At 42.7% G+C, this 27,586-nt stretch overlaps 1 protein-coding gene across 6 annotated transcripts in view; it reads right to left on the reverse strand.

The window, feature by feature from the left end:
• Positions 1-27,586, reverse strand: part of TTLL11 (tubulin tyrosine ligase like 11) — a 261,119-nt gene that overhangs the window by 188,706 nt on the left and 44,827 nt on the right. For all 6 annotated transcript variants that reach the window (XR_003005604.1, XM_024762453.1, XM_024762456.1 and 3 more), the window contains exons 2-3: positions 23,028-23,124; positions 16,372-16,505 (exon numbers count right to left, since the gene is read on the reverse strand). Coding sequence is in view for 5 of the 6 variants with exons in the window: in XM_024762453.1 (XP_024618221.1) it covers positions 16,372-16,505; positions 23,028-23,124 (231 nt within the window). In the remaining variant the exon portion in view is untranslated. The remainder of the gene's footprint in view (positions 1-16,371; positions 16,506-23,027; positions 23,125-27,586) is intronic.

Below are 27,586 nucleotides of genomic sequence, written 5' to 3' on the forward strand. Positions count from 1 at the left end.
GACCAGGTTCCAGCTTCCCAGGGCCCCCAGTCTAACAGGGACAGCAGGTAAGTAAAGGTCCATTCACCGAGGGGTACAGTGTGCTTCTCATAGCATCACTATGGTGCTACCGATGAGGAAACCGAGGCTCAGAGTGATTGACTTGCCCAAGGTACATATTGAGAGAGTGATGAAGGAAGGGTTTTAACCTAGTTCTATACTGACCCCAAACCTTTGCCTCACTCTCTCCCAGCCAGGAACACTGATAGAAAATGCTGTGTTTGGGGGTTCTATAATTGATAGAGTATAGAATTGGGGTCCCTGGGTCAGGGCGGCAGGACAGTGGGACAGGGAGGGGGAGAGGAGTTGTCAGAAAAGATCTTCACAGATTTGTTGACATCAGCTCTAACACAGGGACACTCAGTAAGAGTTTGTCAAGTGGGGCTTCCCTGGTGGCGCAGTGGTTGAGAGTCCGCCTGCCGATGCAGGGGACGTGGGTTCGTGCCCTGGTTCGGGAGGATCCCACATGCCACGGAGTGGCTGGGCCCGTGAGCCGTGGCCGCTGAGCCTGCGTGTCCGGGGCCCGTGCTCCGCAACGGGAGAGGCCACGACAGTGAGAGGCCCGCGTACCGCAAAAAAAAAATTAATTAATTAAAAAAAAAAAAAAGAGTTTGTCAAGTGGACAAACTTAGGGAGGGAATCCTCGGCAAAAGAAACAGTCAAGAGGTCCGAGAGCCTGGGCAAACGTGAATCTTTCTGAATGCGCTTTGGAGGGAACCAACAGGAAGGATGTCTTGGCTTAGCCAACATTTGCCCACAACACAGGACGACTCAGGAAGGAAGGTGCAGACACAGCTTCAGTCAGCCTCCTGGGACAGGGTGGGTGCAGGTGAGGAGACTGTCACTGCCCTGGGTGCCGGGCCTCAGGCAGCCTTGAAGGGCAGGTCCAGATGCAGCTGTAGGGCAGCCTTCATTACCAGCACTTCCCCACGCCCCAGGCTATGCTGACCCGGCATCAGCAAGATGATTGATTACATAAGGCCCTTTGTGCTCCACCTGAAACCTTGGCAGCAAAAATTTGCGCAGAATGTTAACTCCCGCGGGGAGTTTATGGAAGTCCAGGAAAGCCAACTCACAGAATCACAAAAGATTAGAACTGGAAGGGACCTGGTGATGCTCTACAATCTTTTCCTCTTGCAGAGGAAGCACTGAAGCCTTGGGGCGCGGGGACAGATGACTTGGCCAGGTTCCCAGAGCCAGAGGCGGTACCAGGACATAATACCAAAAGCACAAGTAACAAAAGCAAAAATCAACAAGTGGAAATATATCAAACTAAAAAGCTTCTGCACAGCAAAAGAAATAATAAAATGAAGAGGCAGCCTATGAAATGGGAGAAGACATTTGCAAACCATGTATCAGATAAGGGGTGAATATCCAAATTATATAAGGAACTCATAGAACTCAATAGCAAAAAAAAAAAATTCCGATTTTAAAATGGGCAGAGGACTTGAAAAGACATTTTTCCTAACAAAGGACATACGAATGGCCAACAGGGATATGAGAAGAGGCTCAATATCACTAATCATCAAGGAAACGCAAATCGAAACCACAATGAGATACCACCTCACAACCATTAGTGAGAATGTAAATTGATACAGTCACTATGGAAAATAGTACAGAGGTTCCTCAAAAAATTAAGAATAGAACTACCATATGATCCAGCTATTCCACTCCTGGGTATATATCTGAATAAATTAAAATCAGTATCTTGAAGGGTCATCTGCATCCCCATGTTCACTGCAGCATTATTCACAATAACCAACAGGTGGAGACAACCTTAGTGTCCCTCAATGGATGAATGGATAAAGAAAATGTGACCTGTATATATCCAAGTTAGAGTTTTACACACACACACACACACACACACACACACACACACCAAACACACACACAAAGGAATATTATTCAGACACAGGAAAGAAGGAAATCCTGCCATTTCCAACAACATGGATTGACCTCGAGGGCATTATGCTAAGTGAAATAAAACAAATACTGTATTCTCTCACTTGACAGTGAGAAAGACAAATACTGGATGATGTCGCATATATGTGGAATCTAAAAAAAAAGTCGAACTTATAGAAACAGAGGGTAGAACGATGGTTGCTAGGGGCTGGGGGAAATGGGCAGATGTTGGTCAAAAGGTACAAACTTCCAGTTATAAGATGAGTAAGTTCTGGGGAGCTAATGTACAGAGTGGTGACTATAGTTAACAATACTGTATTATGTACCTGAAAATTGCTAAGAGAGTAGATGTTAAATGTTCTCACTACAAAAAAAAATTGTAACTATGTGAGGTGATGGATGTAATACCTAACCTTATTGTGGCTATCATTTCATAATACATACATGGATCAAATCATCGTGTTGTATACCTTAAACTGACCCAATGTTATATGTCAATTACATCTCAATAAAGCTGGAGGGGGGAAGAAAAATAAACAGGGGGAGCCAGGACTTGAACCCAGGTGTCCTGACTCTGGCCCAGTTTCATTCCACATTAATTGATTGCATAGGAGCTTTTCCTGATGTTTTCCGTCACCCATCTTCCGAACCATCACATATTACTCTGATTCCCATAGCACTTGTGCTTAATTCCATCACAGCCTGTATCAGCTTATACCGTCTATCTCCTTTGCTAAGCAGGGCCCTCCCTTTTAAGCAGAGACCCCATCTTTCGTCTTTGACTCTCCAGTCCACCAATGCTGGACACATAAAAGAGACTCAGTAAATGTTTGTTGGCATTAAAGGAAGTTATGGCAGAGTCAGAAGACATGGGTCTTAGTCCTGGCTACATGCACCTATAAGCCATGTAACTCTGGGCAAGTTACTTAACCCCCTGACTCTCAGCTCTCTCACCTGTAAGGTGATGAATAAGAACATGATGCAGTGGGAAGAAAATGGGGTCTTGACCCAATAAATGTCTGAATGAATGAATGAATCAGTGAGTGATCACCCGTCTATACCAGAAACTCCATGAGGGCAAGGATACATCTAGCTTGCTTTGTATCCCAGCACACTTAGCAGGTCTCAGAAAATGTCTGAACGAAACCAAGTCAGAGATCTAAGTGTGCTAGCAGTTGTAGAGTCACGTCATAATCATGGGCAAGTACCTTCAGTTCGGGATCTCTATTGTCTTATCTGTAAATTGGAGGTAATGATACCTCCCCAAATTGAGTGAGAAGCCAAAAAAGGTCATGTCTATCAGAAGCACTTGGTAAACTGCAAAGCACTGCACAGATGTCAGTTGTCCCTTGGGCTATTTAAAAGGACTTCCTGATGAACAGGACCTAAGGATGCTTGTCCAGAGAGGAGCAGCATCTTGAGTTTCAGATGATATCAGTTTTCCAACAAACAAACTGAGCTGTTAAGAGAGGGGCCCCAGAACAGCATGACATATCTAAGCAGGAGGTGAAGTAAAACTTGAAGCAGATGGGGAGGTGAAGCCATGGCTCCTACAGAGTCTTTGCCAGCGGCCCTGAATCATCTGCCTTCTTCTGACAGCTGGAGTCCCCTCGCTTCCGTCTTTTACTAGTTATTCACAACCCTGGGCCAGTGCTTCAGCCTCTCAGGATGCCGTGCTGCACCGGCAGGAGGCGTTCTGGCTTCTGCATGGGCTCCCGAGCTTGCTGAGGAAGCCTGAGAGCTCTGGGTGGCGGTGGGGGTGGGGTTTGGGGCATCACAGGGAAAGGCTGGCGGCCGACCACCCGGAGCTGTCCCTGGTTGGCATCGCTTCGGTGAGCTCCTCACGGCTCAACTCTGGCCCGCACTCCTGTAAAGTGACAGGCTGGGTCCTGCTGATACCCTTGGCCGCAGAGAAGCTGACCTTTGATGACTGAACTCACAAGAGACGAAGTTTTTAAACCACAGCATCCGCGTACTAATCTGCCATTCAATCGGGCAAATATACTTGAGTTCCAACTACGCACAGGCCCTGTGATAGGCACCAGCAATACAAAGGTAAGTAAGGTGAAGCCAGTCACTCGCTGCCCTTGCAGTACTTAGAGCAGGAAAGAAAGATTATTAGACGTGTAGTCACTAAGCAGTGTGATAGGCGAAAGTACCATAAAGAGAGGAAAACAAGGTACCCCCTCAGGCATGGGGGGCAGAGGAGGCTTTATAGAGAAAGTAAAAGATAAGCAGCATTCTGAAGCATTGGCAAAGTAGGTCAGGCGAAAGGAGGCAGCCTTGCAAGTGGGAGCAAGTGCCCCAGGCAAAGGGAGAGGCGGGTACGAAATGCAGAGGTGGCAGAGGCTGGGGTGCTGCTGAGTGCCTACAAAAGTTGACTATGGAAGGAGACCAGAGGAAGGGGTCGGAAATGGTACGAGCTGAGGCCGCAGAGGTCGGAGGGGCTCTACAAGGCACGTGCAGAGGTCCAAACTTCATACTCTGGATAAACCATCAGGTGGTCCGAAGCCAGCCATATCAGCATCTCGTGTATATGAAGGAAAGTGATTCAAATAATCTATTCACCAGAAGGTTCTTTGACAAGCGTGGAATCAGGACAAGGAATATAAGTTCCACGTTGCAGGCTTTCTTTCTGCCTTGACTCTGACCCACTTAGAACTCCACATTTTCCGAGTTCCTAAACCCAGTGGAGAACATTGTTCTCTGGGTTTTTTTGCAAATAATGCATTTCATTCAGCCTCGAGGAGCTGAATCAATAAAAGCTAACTGAGGATGAAGCCGGAGAGGAAAATGGAAGGACCCCATGCTTTCTGGTTCCCTCCAAGAAACTGCAAACCATTATGGACCAAGTTTTGGGCTTGATTTGCTGAAAAATTCTTCTGCTACAAAATGCAAACTCCTTCACCATAATAAATACTGTTGTGATAACAAAACTGTACTTTTCTCAAATACCCAGATGGAAGACCATATGCAAAATAAACTCTAAGGAATTTTTTTTATTGGCCATCTGCGAAAATTGGAAAGAAAGCCAACATCCTCCTCTAGACTTCACAAAAATTTCCACTGAGAATCCTGCTTGCTTCTGCCTAGTGCCACCTGCTGATTGTATCTGGGTACCAGTTTTGCAAATGGATGGGGGGTAGGGATGTGGATCTCCCCCTTTCTTGAACAAAGTAAATTTAATCCTAATCGATGGAAGAAATAAAATACCCACATATTGTCAGGTTTTAGAATGTTTTACAGTTACTCACACCTTTTCCTGTTGTTGGCAGGAATCCCAGAGCACCACCCCCCAAAACACACACCTCTGAGCGCTCACTTCCAAGGCACTGGGAAGACACTGTTTAACCTCACAATCAAGTGTGCTGTTATTGAAGCCTCGTGTCTGGCTTTATATGTCACAAATGTAAATGCACATATCCTTTAATACAGCAATTCTATTTTGAGATTTCTATCTGAAGGAAATGCTGGCACAGGTGTATAAAGATACCTGTACGAGGGTGTTCCCTACGGCATTATTTGTTGAACCAAAAAAATATGAGAAGTACCTAAATGTTCATCAATAGGGGAATGCTTTTAAAAGTTATGCTGCGTTCATACAATGGAATACTATGCAGCAGTGACATAAGTGAGGAATAAGTGACAGGGCCGGGGGTTTCCAGCAAACAGCTAAGGTGGGGTCTCATAGTCTTATTCTGCCTATGCCAGACCCTGAATCAGCGGATTCCAAATTAGTGCTCTTTTAGAAACAGAGAAATCCTCCTTTATATTAGAGAACTCTCCAGTTCTAAGAACCTTCAGCTTCTCCCAAGCGAAACAACCAAAAAATGGACAAAATACAGTAAGTCCCCTACATACAAACCTTCAAGCTGCGAACTTTCTAAGATGAGAACATGCATTTGCATGTCCAATCACATAAGTTAGTTCACGTGTCTGGCGTACACTGTCACGTGCGTGCATCCTCTGCAAGTGCTCGTGCTTTTGTGTTCTTTACTGTACAGTACGGTGTAGAGTACAGTAGTATAGTATCTTTATTTCAAGCCCAGGATGTCCGAAAGCAAGAGTAAAAGCAGCGGCGACGTAGCTGGTACTGCTAAGAAGCGCCAAGCGATAACGATGGAAACAAAAGAGAAAATAATTGAGAGGGTGGAGCAAGGCAAAAAGATGGTAGACGTCGCTTGTTCTTACAACATGAATTGTTCAACCATCAGCATGAATCTAAAGAACAAGGACAAGATCATGGAACATGTGAAGTCCGCTGTGCTGATGATGTCAACAATAATATCAAAGAAGCAAAAGGAAAACTGATGGAGGAGATGGAGACACTTCTCAGTGTGCAGACGCAGGACCAGCGTCAGCGCCGAGTCCCACCCAGCTTAATGCTGATGCAAGAGAAAGCTAAAAGCCTTTATGAAGACCTGAAGCAGAAACATGGCAAAGAATCAGAGGGTGCATCTTCTAATGCCTTCCATAGCTGGTTTCATTGGTTCAGGGCTAGAGTCAACCTTCACAACGTAAACGTAAGTGGAGAGGCAGCGAGTGCAGATATGGTAGCTGCCCGGGATGAGGAGTCCAAAGAGATTTGTAGCAACTTGGTGACCCTCAGCAAGAAGCTGGAGCCAGATCTGCAAGAGGACGACTTCACTGAACTCCTTGCTGGGCAACACGAGGAGCTTACTAATGAAGACCTGATGGATTTGGAGGCCCAGAGAAAGGACGAAGAGAGACAAGAGGAAGGAGAAGTAACTGAAGAACTGAAGAGATTCACGACACAGGAAATGGCAAGGGGGTTTTCTTTATGTGAGAAGGCACTGTTAGCTTTTGAGGCACAGGACCCCAACGTAGAACAGTACCCAAAGGTTGCAGCAGCCGTTCAGAATGCAATCCAGTGCCACCGTGTCATCTATGACGAGAAAAAAAGAGCTACTACCCAGACATCACTGGATCGTTTTTTCAAGAGGGTAGATAGCTTTGAATCCAGCAACGAACCAGAACCTGCGCCATCAACGTCAGGCATGAATGAAAATGTAGCTTGCCCTCCATCTCCTGTTGCTGGCGATCCTTCAGCTCTACCATCTCCCACCTCCTCTCCCTCCTCCAGTCAGTAACGCTTTGTGCCTGTTCACTCACTTGCCTGTATGCCAGCTGTTGTATGGTACTGCTGTACTTTTCAGGATACTATACTGTAAGATTAAAAATGGTTTTTGTGTTTTTTATGTATTATTTGTGTGAAAAGTATTATAAACCTATTACTGTACAGTACTATATAGCCTATTGTGTTAGTTGGGTACCTAGGCTAACTTTGTTGGACTTAACGAACAAATTGGACTTACGAATGTGCTCTTGGAATGGAACTTGTTTGTATGTAAGGGACTTACTGTATATTAAACAATGGTTTTCAAGGCACTGGACATCGAGCAACAAAGAACAGTGATTCCCGAGAGATGGGAATCAAATGATGTGAGCTCTGTGATTGTCTCAGTTTACTGTCTTGTGGGAGAGTCCAGGCTATAGCACAGAGAGGCAGAACTCCGGTGGAGCCCAGTGGACAATCTGTTGAGGAAATGAAACTATGAGTCAAGGGAGACTAAGATAGCCAGAGTTCTCAGGGAAGAGTCCTGGAGAGACTTTTGCACAAAAAGAGAACTCTGGAGATCCACAGAGAGTCTCCCTTGCATATTTAGCTGAGTACAGATCAGTGCATGTTCGTGAGGAAACCACCTGATGCCAAGGAAAGAGCCACCAAAAAGGACTGGAGGTAACAGTGCCTGGAGCCACACAGAACCTGGAATAGTGTCTGTTCTCACCAAGAGACGGGTAAACACCATTATGCACAGAGCATTAGGAAGAGTACATATACAATCCTTGACTCAGGAGTGATGAATAACTTGCCTTAGATGGAGCACTACTCCAGTCCTGCCTAGCAAACTTTGAAAACAAGACCCCAAACCTATTTCCATGTAACTTAACTGGATCCCACAGCAAAGTTCAAGGATATATATAGGAACGCAAAAATACCGAACACCCAAATAAAGTAAGATTCACCAAGTCTGGCATCCAGCTAAAAATGACCAGGCATGAAAAGAGGCAAGGAAACATGAGCCATAATGAAGAGAAAAACCAATCAATCCAAACCAACCCCGAATGGACACAAAATTAGAATTAGCAGACAATGACGTTAAAACAGTTGTTATAATGCATTTCATACATTAAAAAAGCTAAGTAAAACTACGGAAGGTATTTTAAAAGACCCAGATCTAGCTTCTAGAAATAAAAACTACAATGTGTGAGATGAAAAGTAGACTAAATGGGATTAGACAGCAGATTAGACATTAAAGAAGAAAAAAATAGTGAACATGAAGACAAAAACAACAGAAACTTTAAAATGAAACAAAATTTTAAAAAAATGAACAGAGCATCAGTGAACTGTGGGACACTTTCAAGTGACCTAATATATGTGTCATTGGTGTCCCCCAAATGAGAGGAGGTGGGATGGACAGAAAAATACCTGAAGAAATAATGGACAAATATTTTTCAAATTTTATGAAAATTATAAACCCACAAATCTAAAAGCTCAATGACCCCCAGACATGAAAAACATAGACAAAATTACGCCAAAACACATCACAATCAAATTATTCAAAAACAGTAATAAAGAGAAAATATTAAAAGCAGCCGGAGAGAAAGGACATGTTATATACAGAGGATCAAAGATAATGGTTACAACAGATTTGCTGTCAGAAACAATACAAGCAAGAAGACAGAGGAGTAACAGACTAAAAGATTTGAAAGAAAAAAAATATATCAACCTAGAATTGTATACCTAGATAAAATATCTTTCAAAACCAAAGGCAAAATAAACTTTAATAAATACAAACATTGAAAGAATTCATCACCAAAAGACCCTTAACACAAGCTAAAGGAAACTCTTTAGGCTAAAGAAAAATTACACAAAACAGAAATGTGAATCTACACAAAGTAATAAAAACCACTGGAAATGGTAGCCACATGAGTACATATATGATTTTTTTCTTCTTGTTATGAGGAGATTGGTTCAAGATGACAGAGTAGAAGGACGTGCTCTCACTTCCTCTTGCGAGAACAACAGAATCACAACTAACTGCTGAACAGTCATCAACAGGAAGACACTGGAACTCACCAAAAAAGACACCCCACATCCAAAGACAAAGGAGAAACCACAGTGAGGTGGTAGGAGGGGCGCAATCACAATAGAATCAAATCCCATAACTGCTGGGTGGGTGACTCACAGACTGGAGAACACTTACACCACAGAAGTCCACCCACTGGAGTGGAGGTTCTGAGCCCCATGTCAGGCTTCCCAACCTGGGGGTCCAACAACGGGAGGAGGAATTCCAAGAGAATCAGACTTTGAAGGTTAGTGGGATTTGAATGCAGGACTTCGACAGGACTGGGGGAAACAGAGACTCCACTCTTGGAGGGCACACACAAACAGTGTGCGCATCGGGACCCAGGGGAAGGAGCAGTGACCCCATGGGAGACTGAACCAGACCTAACTGCTAGTGTTGGAGGGTCTCCTGCAGAGGCGGGGGGTGGCTCTGCCTCACCATGAGGACAAGGACACTGGCAGCAGAAGTTCTGGGAAGTACTCCTTGGCGTGAGCCCTCCCAGAGTCAGCCATTAGCCCTACCAAAAAGCCCTGGTAGGGTTCAGTGTTGGGTTCCCTCAGGCCAAACAACCAACAGGGAGGGAACCGAGCCCCACCCATCAGCAGTCAAGTGGATTAAAGTTTTACTGAGCTCTGCCCACCAGAGCACAAGTCCCTCCCATCAGGAAACTTGCACAAGTTAGCCTCATAGCTACATAGCTTCATCCACCAGAGGGCAGACAGCAGAAGCAAAAAGAACTACAATCCTGCAGCCTGTGGAACAAAAACCACATTCACAGAAAGATAGACAAGATGAAAAGACAGAGGGCTATGTACCAGATGAAGGACCAAGATAAAACCCCAGAAAAACAACTAAATGAAGTGGAAATAGGCAAGCTTCCAGAAAAAAACATTCAGAATAATGATAGTGAAGATGATCCAGGACCTCAGAAAAATAATGGAGGCAAAGATGGAGAAGATGCAAGAAATGTTTAACAAAGACCTAGAAGAATTAAAGAACAAACAAACAGAGATGAACAATACAATAACTAAAATGAATAATACACTAGAAGGAATCAAGAGCAGAATAACTGAGGCAGAAGAACGGATAAGTGACCTGGAAGACAGAATGGTGGAATTCACTGCTGCGGAACAGAATAAAGAAAAAAGAATGAAAAGAAATGAAGACAGCCTAAGAGACCTCTGGGACAACATGAAACTCAACAACATTAGCATTATAGGGGTCCCAGAAGGAGACGAGAGAGAGAGAAAGGACCCGAGAATATATTTGAAGAGATTATAGTCCAAAACTTCCCTAACATGGGAAAGGAAATAGCCACTGGAGTCCAGGAAGCGTAGCAAGTCCCATACAGGAAAAACCCAAGGAGAAACACACCAAGACACATAGTAATCAAATCAGAAAAAATCAAAGACAAAGAAAAATTACTGAAAGCAGCAACAGAAAAACGACAAATAACATAAAAGGGAACTCCCATAAGGTTAACAGCTGATTTCTCAGGAGAAACTCTACAACCCAGAAGGGAGTGGCATGATATACTTAAAGTGATGAACGGGAAGAACCAACCAAGATTGGTTGGTAATCTACAAGATTGGTTGTAGAGTAATCTACAACCAAGATTACTCTACCCAGCAAGGATCTCATTCAGATTCGATGGAGAAATCAAAAGCTTTACAGACAAGCAAAAGCTAAGAGAATTCAGCACCACCAAACCAGCTCTACAACAAATGCTAAAGGAATGAATCTGGTGAAGTTGCAGGATACAAAATTAATGCACAGAAATCTCTTGCATTCCTATACACTAATGATGAAAAATCTGAAAGAGAAATTAAGGAAACACTCACATTTACCATTGTAACAAGAAGAATAAAATACCTAGGAATGAACCTACCTAGGGAGACCAAAGACCTGTATGAAGAAAACTATAAGACACTGATGAAAGAAATCAAAGATGACACCAACAGATGGAGAGATATACCACGTTCTTGGATTGGAAGAATCAATATTGTGAAAATGACTATACTACCCAAAGCAATCTACAGATTCAATGTAATCCCTATCAAGTTACCAATGGCATTTTTTACAGAACTAGAACAAAAATCTTAAAATTTGTATGGAGACACAAAAGACCCTGATTAGACAAAGCAGTCTTGAGGGAAAAAAAAAACCGAGCTGGAGGAATCAGACTCCCTGACTTCAGACTATACTACAAAGCTACAGTAATCAAGACAATATGGTACTGGCACAAAAACAGAAACATAGATCAATGTAACAAGACAGAAAGCCCAGAGATAAACCCACGCACCTATGGTCAACTAATTTATGACAAAGGAGGCAAGGATATACAATGGAGAAAAGACAGCCTCTTCAATAAGTGGTGCTGGGAAAACTGGACAGCTACATGTAAAAGAATGAAATTAGAACACTCCCTAACACCATACACAAAAATAAACTCAAAATGGATTAGAGACCTAAATGTAAGACTGGACACTATAAAACTCTTAGAGGAAAACATAGGGAGAACACTCTTTGACATAAATCCCAGCAAGATCTTTTTTGATCCACCTCCTAGAGTAATGGAAATAAAAAGAAAAATAAACAAATGAGACCTAATGAAACTTAAAAGCTTTTGCACAGCAAAGGAAACCATAAACAAGACAAAAAGACAACCCTCAGAATGGGAGAAAATATTTGCAAACGAATCAACAGACAAAGGATTAATCTCCAAAATATATAAACAGCTCATACAGCTCAATATTAAAAAAACAAACAACCCAATCCAAAAATGGGCAGAAGACCTAAATAGACATTTCTCCAAAGAAGACATACAGATGGCCAAGAAGCACATGAAAAGCTGCTCAACATCACTAATTATTAGAGAAATGCAAATCAAAACTACAATGAGGTATCACCTCACACCAGTTAGAATGGGCATCATCAGAAAATCTACAAACAACAAATGCTGGAGAGGGTGTGGAGAAAAGGGAACACTCTTGCACTGTTGGTGGGAATGTAAATTGATACAGCCACTATAGAGAACAGTATGGAGGTTTCCTAGAAAACTAAAAATAGAATTAGCATAAGATCCAGCAATCCCACTACTGGGCATATACCCAGAGAAAACCATAATTCAAAAAGACACATGCACCCCAATGTTCATTGCAGCACTGTTTACAATAGCCAGGTCATGGAAGCAACCTAAATGCCCATGAGCAGATGAATGGATAAAGAAGATGTGGTACATATATACAATGGAATATTACTCAGCCATAAAAAGGAACGAAATTGGGTCATTTGTGGAGACATGGATGGATCTGGAGACTGTCATACAGACTGAAGTTAGTCAGAAAGAGAAAAACAAATATTGTACATTAATGCATATATGTGGAACCTAGAAAAATGGTACAGATGAACCGGTTTGCAGGGCAGAAGTTGAGACACAGATGTAGAGAACAAATGTATGGACACCAAGGGGGGAAAGCGGTGGGGGCGCGGGGGTGGTGGTGTGATGAATTGGGCGATTGGGATTGACATGTATACACTGATGTGTATAAAATGGATGACTAATAAGGACCTGCTGTATAAAAAAATAAATAAAATAAAATTCAAAAAACATAAAAGTAAATAAATAAATTCACAAGGCAGATCAAAAGACTATAATGGCCAAGACAACTTTGAAAAAGGAGTACAAAGTTGGAGGACTTCCACTACATGATTTCAAGACTCCTTATAAAGCTGTAATAACAAAGACAGTGAGGTATTGGCATAAAGATTGACAAATATACCAACAGAATAGAGGATTCAGAAATACACCCAACACATGTCTGAGCAACTGTTTTCAACATAAGTGCAAAGGCAATGGGGGGAAAGGTTAGTATTCTCATCAAACATTTCTGAAGCTATCTGATATCTCATGTAAAACAAAGAAACAAGAAAAAGTGAATCCATACCTCACATTATATTAAAAAACTAACTCAAAACAAATCATAGACCTAGACTTAAAACTATAAACTTGGAGATGAAAACATAAGAGAACATCTTTGTGAACTTGGGTTAGGTAAAGATTCCTGATATATGACACCAAAAGCATGATCCATATAAGAACAAATCAATTAACTGATCCATCAGAATTTAGAACTTGCTCTTCAAAAGATACTGTTGAAAGGATGAAAAGACAAGGCACAAACTGGGAGAAAATATTTGCAGTTGGTATATCTGATGAATACTTGTGTTCAAAATATATAAAGAACTCTCAAAACTCAACAATAAAAATAACTCAATTTTTTAAATGGGTGAAAGATGTGAATAGACATTTCATCAAAGAATATATTTGGATGGCAAATAAGCACGTAAACAGATGCTCAACACCATTTTTTAAAAATAAATTTATTTATTTATTTTTGGCTGCATTGGGTCTCCGTTACTGTGTGTGGGCTTTCTCTAGTTGCAGCGAGCAGGGGTTACTCTTCGTTGCAGTGCGCGGGCTTCTCATTGTGGCGGCTTCTCTTGTTGCGGAGCACGGGCTCTAGGCATGCTGGCTTCAGTAGCTGTGCCACGCAGGCTTCAGTAGTTGCGGTGCACAGGCTTAGTTGCTCCGCGGCATGTGGGATCTTCCCGGCCCAGGGCTCGAACCCGAGTCCCCTGCAGTGGCAGGCGGATTCTCAACCACTGCGCCACCAGGGAAGCCCAACATCATTAATAATTAGGAAAATACAAATTAAAGCCAATGAGAAACCACCACACACCTGTCAGAATGGCTAAAATTAAAAAGCCTGACTGTTACCAAGAGTCGGCATGGATGTGGAAGAACTAAAATGGTCATAGTTGCTGATGGGAATACAAAATGGCACAACCCACTTTGGAAAACGATTGGTACTTTCTTTAAAATTAAATGGACACCTACTATATGATCCAGACATTCTATTCCTATGCATTTACTCAAGAGAAATGAAAACATATGTTCACACAAAGACTTATACATGAACGTTCATATTATCTTTATTTGTAACAGCTAAACACTGGAATCAATCCAAATGTCCAGCGGCAATTGACGGTATAAGCAAACTGTGGTAAATACATTTAATGGAACACTCCTTAGTAATAAGAAGGAATGAATTATTTAAGAAACAATACGGATGAATCTCAAAACATGTTGAGTGAAAGAAGCCAGACCCCTCCCACCCCCAACACACGCAGAAAAGTATCTGCTGTATGATTCCGTTTATATAAAATTCTAGAAAGTGCAAACTAATCTTGACTGAAAACACATCCACGGTTGCCTGGCAGTGGAAGGTAGAGGGCAGGGAGGAGAGGGACAAAAGGATTATAAATGAACGTGAGGAAACACTGCGGGTGATGGATATGTCCATTATCTTCATTGTGATGATGCTTTTATGGGTTTTTATACATATATCAAAACATAGCAAGCTGCAAAGTTTAAATATTTGCAGTTTAACTGTACCTTAGTTAAAGCTGTTTTAAAAAAAAAATTATGAGACAAATAAGCTATCTGCATAGTCTCAAAATATCTCCCCATAAGATACTTAATGATTACAAAGGGAAAAGTAGTAACTTTATAGTCGAGAAATCTAGCAGATACTACCTTAACTAAGGGATCAATATTAACATCACCAGGATTAAGACATCTTGACATCATGTATCTCTCCTGATATGCTGCACTGAGAAGGTCACAGCATCACCTTTTGTGGTATTCTACCAAAAATGTGTAATCTGAATTTAATTATGAGAAAAATCAGACAGAACCAAGTTGAGTGACACTCTTAAGGAAATAACGGGTCAGTACTCTTCAAAAGAATCAAGGTCATGAAAGACAAAGGCAGACTGAGGAACTGTTACGGCTCAGAGGAGACCAAATAAGGAGAAATAAAAACTAAGGGCAATGAGGGAATAGGGGGTGGATGCTATACCAGAAAAAGGTCATTAGTAGGACAACAGGAAAAATGCAAACAAGGTGTGTAGATTATTTAGTAAGACTATATCAATGTTAATTTCCCAGTTTCAGTAATTATACAAGATGTTAATGTTAGGAGAAGCTAGATGATGGGTGTATGACCTGCATATGAAGAGTCATGGCAGCTTTATTTATAATATCCTCAAACTGGAAATAACCCAGCTGCCCATCCATTGGTGAATGGATAAATAAGTTGGGGTATATTCATAATGGAACACTATCCAGCAATAAAAATACAAACTACTGACACAACAAACATGGATGGAGCTCAGAAACATAATTCTCAAAAAAAAAAAAAAAAAGACTCAAGAGAGTACATACTGTATGATTCCATTTATATGAATTTCCTGAACAGGCAGAACTAATCTATAATGAGAATGCAGATCAGCAGTTGCCTGGGCTGGGGGTTGTGAGGCATGATGGCAAAAAGGCACAGAGGAACTTCTGGGGATGATAGCAATGCTCTTCTCACTTATCTGATTTTGAAGACAGTTGGTATCTATCTCATTTAAGCTCAGTCTTGCAGAATACTTAAATAAAGAGTTGTAGAAATGGGACAGAAAGTTACTCCACGTAGCGACAGTGGCGTGAGCAAAACCACAGAAGTGGGAGATTGATATAGGGACCAGCCGATCTTTTTTTTAATTAACTGTGCACATAATTTGCATACAACAAAATGCACCCGTTTCAAGTCGAAAATTCGAAGAATTTTAAGAAATGTATACAGTCTCATGTGACCACCATTCCATAGAGAGCTTCCTTTTCAAAATTACCACTTCAAGCTGTTTTTGTTTACTGTTTGGATATGGAATGAGTCATTTGAAAATTGATTCTGGAACAAATTTAAAGCAGGACACTTAGAAGGTTTCCCCCTCAGTTTGTCAGACCTACTCAGTGGTCTCGAATGAGAGCCCAACCTCCCACGTTTCATGCCACGAGATGGCAGGGAGACCACACTTCTGGGATTCACCCAAACAGCCCCAGTCCACGTGTGGACTCAACGCTCTGCTCCAGGTCTGACTCCCCGGCTCTGCAGACGCCCTGACCCCATGATCTAGCTCCTGACACCATCCTCAGGCCTGTCTCCTGGTGTCAGGACCCACTTCTTCAGTTTACCTGCCTGTCATCCTACCCGTTCAACTCTGCAAGCTGCCTCGATCGCGGCAACACCTGCTGTGTCCTGTTAAGGCACCCCCTACACCAGTCTCAGCTTCCTGGGGACCCCCTGCCCCAGCTCCCAGCACAAAGGACCCAGGACCAAGCTGCAACCATCATAGAGTTCAAGGGTCATGGGGACGGAGTGCCACCTACCTGAGCCACAAAGAGCTGGAACTCGTCAGGCAGAATCCATGAGCGGGGGTAGAAGTTGTACTCCTCAGGAAAGAGATTCTGCATGATTCTTACTGCTCTGCTCAGAGTAATTTTACGCACCATCTCCGTCATGCCTGGGGAGAAGAGAAGTTGTGAGGTTTTAACAACAGTGGGCCACTAGCGATAAAACAGCCATAATTGGGGACTTTTAAAACCACCCACCCGACATATTCACTTTTTCAGACAGGATTTTTAAAAAAAGGTCTGAGTGGTTCCCCACAGCAGTGATTCATGGTTTGGAAAGACCTAGCAAATTAATGAAAAACTTGAGGGAATAGATGGATATTTTTTCCTCATAAAAATGAAGCATCAATTTAAAAGAATGAGTTTCCACCTAGTTTCTTATTCCACTCTTTGTCAGCCCCCTAGATAACAAATAAAGAGAAGAATTTATATCTTGCACTTAAAACTTAATATCCGCTCTAATTCTGGGCCACCATGCATACCTCTGGGATTCCTTCCATCTTATACCCTGGAGAATATTAACTAGTGGACTCTGGTTACATTATGAGAAGCTTAATTATATTGCTTTGTTTTAATCTTTCATGAGTATTAAAGGCATAAAACAGAAAAATACACACCTTTTAGCAGAACATCTGTCTCCTTGAAATAAGGACACGAAGTGGAGAGGTTAGCACAGTGTAATTTATAGTTTAAGGGGAAAAAATGGAATCTGTAGGAGTTCTTCAGTTATGAGTACTGAAATTGACATTGATCATAGCTCATTAATTTGCCCAGAGGGGATGGAAATGTCTCACTTATGAAACATTTTAAAAGAATGGTAGTTTTTTTCCTTGTCACATCTTTAGAAATGCTGACAAGAAAAGAAACGGAGTATATATCTTAGCAAATTTTAGGCAAATAGGTAAAAATTATTTAAAATTTTAGCATGCTTATTTCTTAAGGCAAATATCACTGCTCAAAAAAATGGAGACTAAAAATGGCCTTCACCCTGAAAGGGGCTACACAGTTCCATCAATAACTAGAAATTTGCTAGCAAAGTCATTTTTAATAGAAAGTACAAAGTTCCAAGTCAGCTTGGCAGGTCCAAATTACTGCACTGCAAATGGGCAAAGTCAGAATGCATGAGGTTTGTCTAAACTACGTTCAGGAAGCAAAGGGTGAACACTGAGAATGAAGGCTTTAATAATCTACTTCTTGCTTCCCTCAGCATATTAAAAAGAGCAATAAAAATCTAAAAGATGGCAACTTCAAGATGTCAGTGCCTAGGTTGTGAGTTCTTGTTTAGAAGGAGATAGAGAAGGATTAAATAAGAAATAAAGGAGCTTTAAAGGCACTAATAAACTGTGCTCTAACACGGCTTCTCTGATATTAGAGGAAACTCACTGAGGACACTTTTCTGAACTTCCCAAGAAATCAGTATGAGTCCAGAAAATTAGAGCTATTTCCTTTTATTCCCCCATGAGATTAGAATTTTTGAGTTACAAACACTGGAGCTGAACGCAAAGTACACGAAATTCCAACTTCTTTGGAAATGTTTTAGTTGTATTTCACATTTTAGTTATAGTATTAAACTAAAAACCTGCTTAACTGAGTGCAACACAGCACCTTACAGCAAATACGTGATGCCCCCTGGCCAAACAGTGCTGTGGTATTGTCCGAGTTTTAATGGCGATGTGACAGGAGAAGGTTTGCTTTCAGAAATCCCTCGGCAGGTCAGAAGGACTCACATAACACACACAGGAGTGCTGTGAATACAGGAGTGTGGTTCGAACGCTCCAGAGAAGCTCTGTGAAAACCAATGTCCAGCAAATGGAGTAAGTATTCATTTGAAATCTGCAATGGCTCCTTTTGCCATGCGGGTCACCAGCCCCCATGCCGGCTAACAGATCTGTTTCTGAGTTTACATCTGCGTCTGTCTCCAGATAGTTCTCTACAAAAACCAGCCAACTTAAGAAGCATCCCTTCAAGCCACTGGCTACTTTTCCCACAGGCTGTAGACGGCTCACCCCGAACCCTGCCTCAATGCCTGTCTCTGGAAGGCAGCAGTGTCAACCTCCCTCAATCCACTTTTACTGACACCTTTGTTCCTCCGCCATCTTTAAGCTGCAGGGAAAAGCATCTCTGAGCCCTCCTGAGCCCCCATGTGGTAGCTGCAAGCATCCCTGCCTCTGGCAGGGGCTGAGAGAGAGATGTGGGCTCTGTCATCTCTCAGTAAGATGCGGACAAGAGTAGCTGCTCCAGAGCATATGCTTCCAGAGTAAATCTGTAAAGAGGGAGGTCACTGTCAGGCCATGCTGACTCCAGACTCTGTCTACCTTCTCCAAGCAGCTGCAGCACGTGACCCCTCCCTGTGACCCCTGCCCGAGGCTCTGGGACCCATTCTGACCTGAGGTAGAAGCTCTAGGTCCAACCATTAGCTCCCCTTTGGGGAGCTTGGACCCTTTCTTTGTAGTCCAGTTAGATAAGGAGGATTTTAATTACTTCTCTGAGGCTCTGTTGCCTGTCCCCAAAGTTTGGTCACCGGTCCTTAGCTCCCGGTGCCTGAGTGGCTGCCTCAGTGATGCCTTTGCCCTGAAGTCTACAGTGTTCCTCCTCTGTTCCCCCTAAGCCTCCCCTGCAACGGCTGGAGTCCTCGTGTGACTTGAGCCCACTGGCTGGGCTCCTGCTATACTAACAGGTGCTTTTGAGGCTGACTGTCTACCTGCACTTCTCAAGAAGGTCTGTTCCTAGATGTCCCTATTGTGGCCGTTCCCCTGTCGGTTGGGGAAAGCTCCTAACTCAGGCTGCAGCTTCTCACCCAAGAGCTTGCCTCCTGTCACTGCTTCTGGGCCCGGGTTCTTCTGTCTGCCTCACTGGAGTCCCAGGGCCTCGGGTGGTCTCGGCCCATTGGTGTTACACAGGAGTCTGATCCTCAGGCTTGCCCACGCAGGCCTACTTAGCCCAATTTAAGACAAAACAAAACAAATCAAACACACAATCTGAGCTATGCTGGGAGTGCTATTCAATCCAAGTATCATTTATAACAATAATTCTTGGCAAAAACACATTAAAACGACCAAACAGCAAGCAAACATTGATACTTTCAGATCCCGGATACTGCAGTGGCCTCTTAGCTGTTTCCTCTCTCAGCCTTTCCACCCCAAACCCCCCACCTGCAACCCTGCCTCCAATGCATCCCCTCTGGCAGATCTTTCCAAACTGCAGGCTGGGCCACGTCACTCTCTAGCTTAGAAATTTCTCAGTGGCTCCCGGTGAAGTTTGGGCCCCGCCTTTCACCTCTCCACCGCCCTATCAAACTTGACCCTTTCTAACTAGCATGGGTCACATGCCCTTTGCTGAACGAGCAACGTGCAAAGCTTTCCATGCCTTTGCACCCCATCTGCTCCCTTGATTTGCAAGGGGGACAGGCCCATCCATCCCTGGAGGCTCAGTTCACATTCAATCCTCTTTTCCAGGATCTCTTGCCCTGCCTGCCCCCTCAAGCAAATCTGGGTTAGGTCACGTGCCCTTGTTCCAAATTCGCACAGCATCCCTCTGGCATGGCGCTTATTTTGTATTTGACTTCTCTCTTTACGTGCTTTTCTCCTTGTGTTTGTATCCCTAGCCCAGACCACTGCTTGGCAGATGGCTGTCCCCAGAGATCCCTCCCTGGAGCCCCCTCCTCCTCTGACAAAGTCCCCTCCTCAGGGTGGGCTCTCAGGCACCACCCGCCACGTGTTGCCATACATCTCAGGCCCGGAAACTCAGCAAAAAAACTGTTGCTTGCAAAGCTGAGAATTGATGGTTCTGTTGCTTGCAAAGCTGAGAATTGATGGTTCTGGGCTTTCTTAAGGCAAAGACATATCTAAATCAGATTATTTTTAGTGGAAGTCTTAATTCATCAGTTAAGATATAATAACATATCTTGAAGGAAATTGCCCATAGAAAAGTGGCTAAAATCTAACGTGCTGACACGAACAAAATAAATTACTTCCATATGCGTATCCAAAAGTTTTCAGTTTATTCAGCATGTGAAGTGTTTATCCTTGCCTGGCACGTCCACTAGAACTTGCTCTAAGTAATACACAATGCATACAAAATGCATCTTCAGAATAATGGGATACGTCACAGACAGAAGATAAGCATGGACACCAACTGGAGCCAAAGGACAGACCATTCTGGAATCACCCCATCACTAAGGATTGTTGTCTTTCACAGGGCAGAGTGTAGCGGCCCTGGCCCACTGCCTGCAGGCCTGCTTTGTCATTGGAGCTAATTAATTGCTGTTAGTAAAGTGGAAAATTGTACGTACCTATCACTGGCACATGGAACATGAGATGGGGCAAATGTGCTTCTTTAGAATGAATATTCTTATATCACCTTTAACGAAACTAGCCCTTTGAGTGTATTTTTTTCTGTATTTCTATTTGCGTCCCAAATGTAGAGCTATAGCGACTCCTTCCTTCCTACTCTCGGCCACCAGATGAGGCGTGAGCAAATAGGGAACATGTCAGTGGAGCCTCATTTGATAATTCATGTCTTGGGAACTCTGTCCATATTCAAAGAGTTGTTCTCTTCCAAATTATGTTCTCCCAATAAGTTCTTTTAGTGGCATCAAACGTCATCTTTTATGAGCAGCAAGACAGAGAAAATAATAGCTATCCCTTTAAACTGTGCAAGGACCCTGGCTGCAAGAGTCCTCCTTATTCTCTGACAAAACACTTTCTCCTCTAAGAACCAATCTGACCTTGGGTTAATTTTCTAGCTCTGTTCCCCAGGAAACCAATAAAGGGAGAAAGTTAGCTGTGTGACTAGACAACAAAGCATATGGTTAAAACGATCCCTTATTGTCATCTTGCATAAATACCTGGTAGGGAGCCACAGCTCCGGGCTTTCCTGAGTGTAGTGAATCTTGTAACTTAGCATGACCCTGGTGGGGACCCTGGAAGCTGTGCTGTGGAGGAGCTATGTGAGCTATTGGCTCCTACAGGGTTTCTAAGTCAAGGTAGACCCACATCCACCAATGTGGATCTTGTCTCTTTGCACCTGAGCTTTCACTTACGGAGCCAAAGACTAGCTCTGGAACCCTTGCCATGACGCCACTGAGAAGAAATGTCTGACACTGACTGACTGGCAAGCTGTGTTTCCTGTCCTGTATCCTTGTAAGTAAAGCTGAGCCAAGTGGCCCATGGTGGTCTGTTTGCTTAGTTGAAAAACCCGCTAGTGGACATGGCATAACTTGCCAATGTATAACGTATGGCTATTGGGTTTTGTGAGAGGTATTTTCTTAAAGATGTGGCATGGAATTCCAAAAAAAAAGAATAAGTTGATCCTCCTCTTAAAAATAAGCATAAATGAAACAACTAGAGAAAACAGCTACACTCTGGCTGCAACTACGTAAAAGTGATACATAAACATGGTTAAGGTTTGGGAGAAATTCTAGAAATATTCACCTTGTGGTTTTGTTAAATGAGGGATGGGATTCGTGGTGGTGTGCTTTTTAAAAATTATATATTATTGTATCCTATATGGTTTGTGCCCGTTATGTTAAAACTTCTGAAAATAAGTGGGACCCCTTTGGCTGGGACCATACCCAGATTAACCAAATGTCCCCTTCTCCCTACACATGCCCACTTAACTTAACCAGCGTCTTCACTTAGCCATTCAAAATAATGAATAGTAATCATAGTAGAAGAGGGTGGTAGAGATTAATAGTAAAACGGAAAGGTATATGATAGGGCGGAGGCTGGGAGTGGAGTGAAGGGGCATCTCAGAGTGTTGGCTGGGACACCTAGGTGGCACCGAGCCCCCCTTGCAGTCTCACTAAACAATAGTCTCACTAGACAATGCCTTCAGGTTAAAGGCAGAGGCAGTTCGCAGCTCCTGTTCCCAGTATGGAGACTGGTGTATGTTGATTTTAAAATGGTACCTGCAAATAGGATACTTAAAGAAAATGGAAGCTGCGAACCCCATTTCTGTGATACTGTCCCAGAATTTTAGTACTTCTGTTTTCTGTCTCCCGCATATTAAATAGAAATTGAAATGGTCTATTTTATTTTGTTTGTTTATTATTTTAGTGCAACATGCAGCTTTTATTAATGTTAGACTAACTCTGTAGGGGAAACGGTTCATTTTATTGCTTTAAGGTCCTGCTTTCTCCTTTCCCTCCAATGGGCATAAAACTAGGGCTGCCTCCGATTTGCCATCAGTAGGTGAGACAGCAGTTATGGAGGGCCTCGGTGTGCCTGGAAGGACTGCAGGAGCCGTGGGAACATCCAGAAGTGTAGGAGGCACGGCCCCTCCCAGGACCTCACGGTCTACCTGGGCAAGCCACACATGTAAAGTCCCCTCATGACGCTCCCATATTATATCTGAAATCCAAAAGGTGAAAGTCATGTTCTTCTGCCGGTGGAATTAGACCGGAAGAGCCTGTCTTTTTACGTTTTGGAACCTCCAGTCTTAAAACCCTTGGTGAGTTAAGTCCTGATCACCTTGCCTCCCAAGGTCACGGCACTGAGGCAGCGTGTAGGCAGTCATTCCCAATTAAGAGCCCTCCAGTTTGATGTCAAAACACTGTTATGTTTTTGTTGAAGAGCGTACCCTGAGGCTCAGCCCTGGAAACGTTTTTAAATGCCAACAATAACAGTGGATACCTGGAAACTTGTTCACTAGACCGGAGAATATGTCACTGTCGTGAAATGAAACTCCATGCCAGTAGATGTCACAAGGCAAGCGGCGGCCAAATGGGAACTAGAAGAAAGAGGGGAAATGTGATGAATGACGGGAACAAGAAGCGCAGCTCCGGCACCGAGGGTCTCTTCTGTACAAACTCCCAGCAGCCTGGCACACATCACATGATTTAATGCTCATAATAAGCATGTGAAGTTGCTGACCTTCTTTCCCATGTTGCAGGGGAAGAAACAGATTAAGACAGGCTGAGTAACTGTCTCAGGGTCACAACCACTGAGAGGCAGAGTTCTGCTTCTGCGTGGCGGGCACTGTACTAGTGAACACCCTTTTGTTAGAACCCTCATAACCGTCCTAGAAAGCACGATGCGCATTTCACTGATGAGAAAATTGGGGCTGAGAGGGGCAATGTAACATGCCCAAGGCTGCACAGAGCTGGAAATGGGAAAAGTCAAGAACTGAACGCAGGGCTGAATTCCAAACCATACTGCTCTTTAACTGAAGACCACAACATTCAAACCAGTCCCCCCAGAACGAGCTTTCACAACCTCTTTCTATCTCTTTCTCTCTCTTCCTCTGTCTCTTACACACACACACACACACACACACACACACACACACACACACACAAAAAAAAAACACACACACACACACACACACACACACACACACACACACACACATACACACACACAGTCCACAAGGGCAGGATACATTCCCCAGTGCCTAAAACGGTTCCTGGCATTCAACAAAGACTTTTTGAATGAATGAATGAACAAACCAGGAATGGTCCTCTGACTCACGATGAGATAACCAGGTTCTCTCTTCCAGGAATATGGAAATCAGAGATGCCCGGCAGCCTCTGCTGGCCCTTGCACTGGAAGTGATCAAAAGCCAGAGCCGGGCAGCTGTGCTTGGCTGTGTGCACAGCCTGACAGAGAAGCAGAGGCAGCCAGGCTGCTGAGAGAGGAGAAAGGAGCAGGTGCAGAGAGAAAAGCAGAGATGAGGCCATGTGGCCCTGGCAACACAGACTGAGTGGCCTCAGTTCCCAGGGCTTCTAGGTCCTCGGCCCAGACCCTTCCGAGCCCGGCTGTCCCTTCTGTCCTTGGATCCTGTAAGGCAGCCTAATACCCATAGAATGCATCTCCTTTGCACAAACTACAGGGTTTCAGTTACTTGCAACCAGAAAATCCCTCGCTGAGACCAAAGGGCCTGCTCTTTCTACTACATCTTGCTGCCTCTCAACAAGTTCTGCACTTACACAATGTATTTTTAAAATGCGTAACTCAGATGACCCTCCTTAAGGGAAAAGAGTGAGGACACGTTATTTCATATTTAGAACCTGCTTGTTAAAAGTCCAAATGAAGAGAAATGTCAACACATTAAACAAAATCATCCAATTTTCCCGTCCTAAGACTATAGTTAATCAGAATTTTTATCTGCTCCAAGTTGAGAGGGCTAAGTTCCAGTGAGAGAACACAGCATTACCAATGAAATGGTGGTGACTCAATGCTTTCCAACGATTCCAAATTAAAATGAAGGCAAACAGGCTCAAGGCCTTTAAATCATTCACATTATTTCAAAACTGTGCCAAAGTGAGACATATAGTACACGCTCTATTAGCATTAACAACTTCCATCTATTAAGTGCTAATTCAGAGGAGGAAAAAATAACTTAACCAGGGAGGTTCCTCTAAAAAGCAGACTATCCAAGCCAAGTTTACTAAGATCCAAGTGGCTTTGCTGCCCACACTGCAGGAGCAACACGTGCTCCACGTCAGTGGATTACTGAGGACTCCTTATCACCCTTATGATCTCCTTTCAGTTCCTGGCACTTCCATGATTCCTAAATCAACCTTTCATTCAGAGCCCTTAGCTCATTCAGTTTTGAGAAACTATCTTTTTCTAAATCAATTTATTCGGTAATTTCTTTGTGCCAGGCACTGGGCTAGGTACTGAGAACACAGAGAAACACAATTTTAAGTAGGTCCCAGGACTTCATAACCCCACGTCTTTTTAAGATCTTTTTAAAAACTGCTTAAACAGCTAACATCACGCTCAATGGTGAAAAACTGAAAGCTTTGCCCCTAATATCAGGAATGAGACAGGGCTACTCACTTTTGCCACTTCTGTACAACACAGTATTGGAAGTTCTAGCCAGAGCAACAGGCAAGAGAAAGAAGTAAGAAGCATCCAAATTGGAAAGGAAGAAGTAAAATTATGTTTGCAGATGACATGATCTTATATATAGAAAATCCTAAAGCTCACACACACACACACACAAACTGTTAGAAATAATCAATGAATTCAGCAAAATTGCTGGATACAAAATCAATACCAAAAATCAGTTATTTTTCTATATATTGACCATGAACAGTCCAAAAAGGAAATTAAGAGAACAATTCAATTTACAATAGCATCAAAAAGAATAAAATACTTAGGAATTAACCAAGGAGGCAAAGACCTGTACACTGAAAATTACAAAATGATGCCAAAAGAAATGAAAGACACACATAAATGGAAAGATATCTCATGTTCAAGGATTGGATTTCATATTATTAAGATGTCAACACTACTCAACGTGATATATAGAGTCAATGCAATCCCTACCAAAATTCCAGTGACCGGTTTTTTTTTTTCTTGCAGAAATAGAAAAATCCATCCTAAAATTCATATGGAATATCAAGGGATCCCAAATAGCCGAAACAATCTTGGAAATGTCACACTTCCTGATGCCAAAACTTATAACAAAGCTACAGTAATCAAAACAGTGCATAAGATAACAATGAGATACCACTACACACCTTAGAATGGCCAAAATCCAAAACACTAACAACACCAAGCGCTGAAGAGGATGTGGAGCAACAGGAACTCTCGTCCGTTGCTGGTGGGAATGCAAAATGGTGCAGCTACTTTGGAAGACAGTTTGGCAGTTTCTTCCAGAACTAAACATACTCTTACCATGTGATCCAGCAATTGTGCTCCTTGGCATTTACTCAAATTAGTTAAAAACGTATGTCCACAAAAAATCCTCCACGCAAATGTTTACAGCAGCTTTATCCATAACTGCCAAGACTTGGAGGCAACCAAGATGTCCTTCAGTAAGTGAATGAATAAATAAACTGTGGAACAGCCAGACAATGCAATTTTATTCAGCACTAAAAAGAAATGATCAAGCCACGAAAAGACACGGAGAAATCTTAAATGCGTATTAGTAAGTGAAAGAAGCCCATCTGAAAAGGCTACATACTGTATGATTCCAATTATATGACATTCTGGAAAAGGCAAAACTACAGAGACAGTACAAGGATCAGTGGTTGCCAGGGGTTAGGAGAGAGGGAGGAATAAATAGGTAAAGCACAGGCGATTTTTAGGGGAGTGAAACTACTCTGTATGATACCATAATGGTGAATACATGCCATTATACATTTGTCTAAACCCATAGAAGGTACACCACCAAAAGTGAACACTAATGAACTATGAACTTCGGGTGATAAGAATCTGCAATGTAGGTTCATTGATTTTAACAAATGTACCATTTTAGTGTACTGTTTTTTTGATAGTGCATACGTGAGGGTAGTGATTATAAGGGGAAAAAAATCTCTGTTCCTTCTGCTCTATTTTGCTGTGAACTTAAAGCATCTCTAAATCATCTCTAAATCAAAAATGATAAAAACAGGGCTTCCCTGGTGGCGCAGTGGTTGAGAGTCCGCCTGCCGATGCAGGGGACACGGGTTCGTCCCCTGGTCCGGGAAGATCCCACATGCCACGGAGCGGCTGGGTCCATGAGCCATGGCCGCTAAGCCTGTGCGTCCAGAGCTTGTGCTCCGCAATGGGAGAGGCCACAACAGTGAGAGGCCCGCGTACCACAAAAAACAAACAAACAAACAAAAAATGATAAAAATAACTTTTAAAAAACAGTATGATACTGACGTAAAGACAGACATATAGACTAATGGAATAAGATAGAGAACCCAGAAATAAACTCTCACATATATGGTCAAATGATTTTTCAACAAGGATAACAAGACTATTCAATGGGGGAAAGACAGTCTTTTCAACAGTTGGTGTTGGGAAAGTTGGACATCCACATACAAAAAGTTGAAGTTGGACCCTTACCATACACCATATACAAAAATTAACTCAAAGTGGGTCAAAGACCTAATCATAAAAGCTAAAACTATGAAACTCTTAGAAGAAAATATACGGGATAATTTTCATGACATTGGACTTGGCAATGATTTCTTGGACATGACAACAAAAGTACAGACAACAAAAGAAAAAAATAAATAAATTGAACTTCATCAGAATTAAAATTTTTGCATCAAAGGACACTGTCAACAGAATAAAAAGGCAACCCATGGAATGGGAGAAAACATTTGAAAATCATACATCTGATAAGGGATTAATATTCTGAATATATTTTAAAAACTACAACTCAACAAAAACAACCCAGTTAAAAAATGGGCAAAAGGGGCCTCCCTGGTGGTGCAGTGGTTGAGAGTCGGCCTGCCGATGCAGGGTAC

This window comes from Neophocaena asiaeorientalis, unplaced genomic scaffold (assembly GCF_003031525.2).
Source record: "Neophocaena asiaeorientalis asiaeorientalis breed wild unplaced genomic scaffold, Neophocaena_asiaeorientalis_V1.1 scaffold78, whole genome shotgun sequence".
Lineage (NCBI taxonomy): Eukaryota > Metazoa > Chordata > Mammalia > Artiodactyla > Phocoenidae > Neophocaena > Neophocaena asiaeorientalis.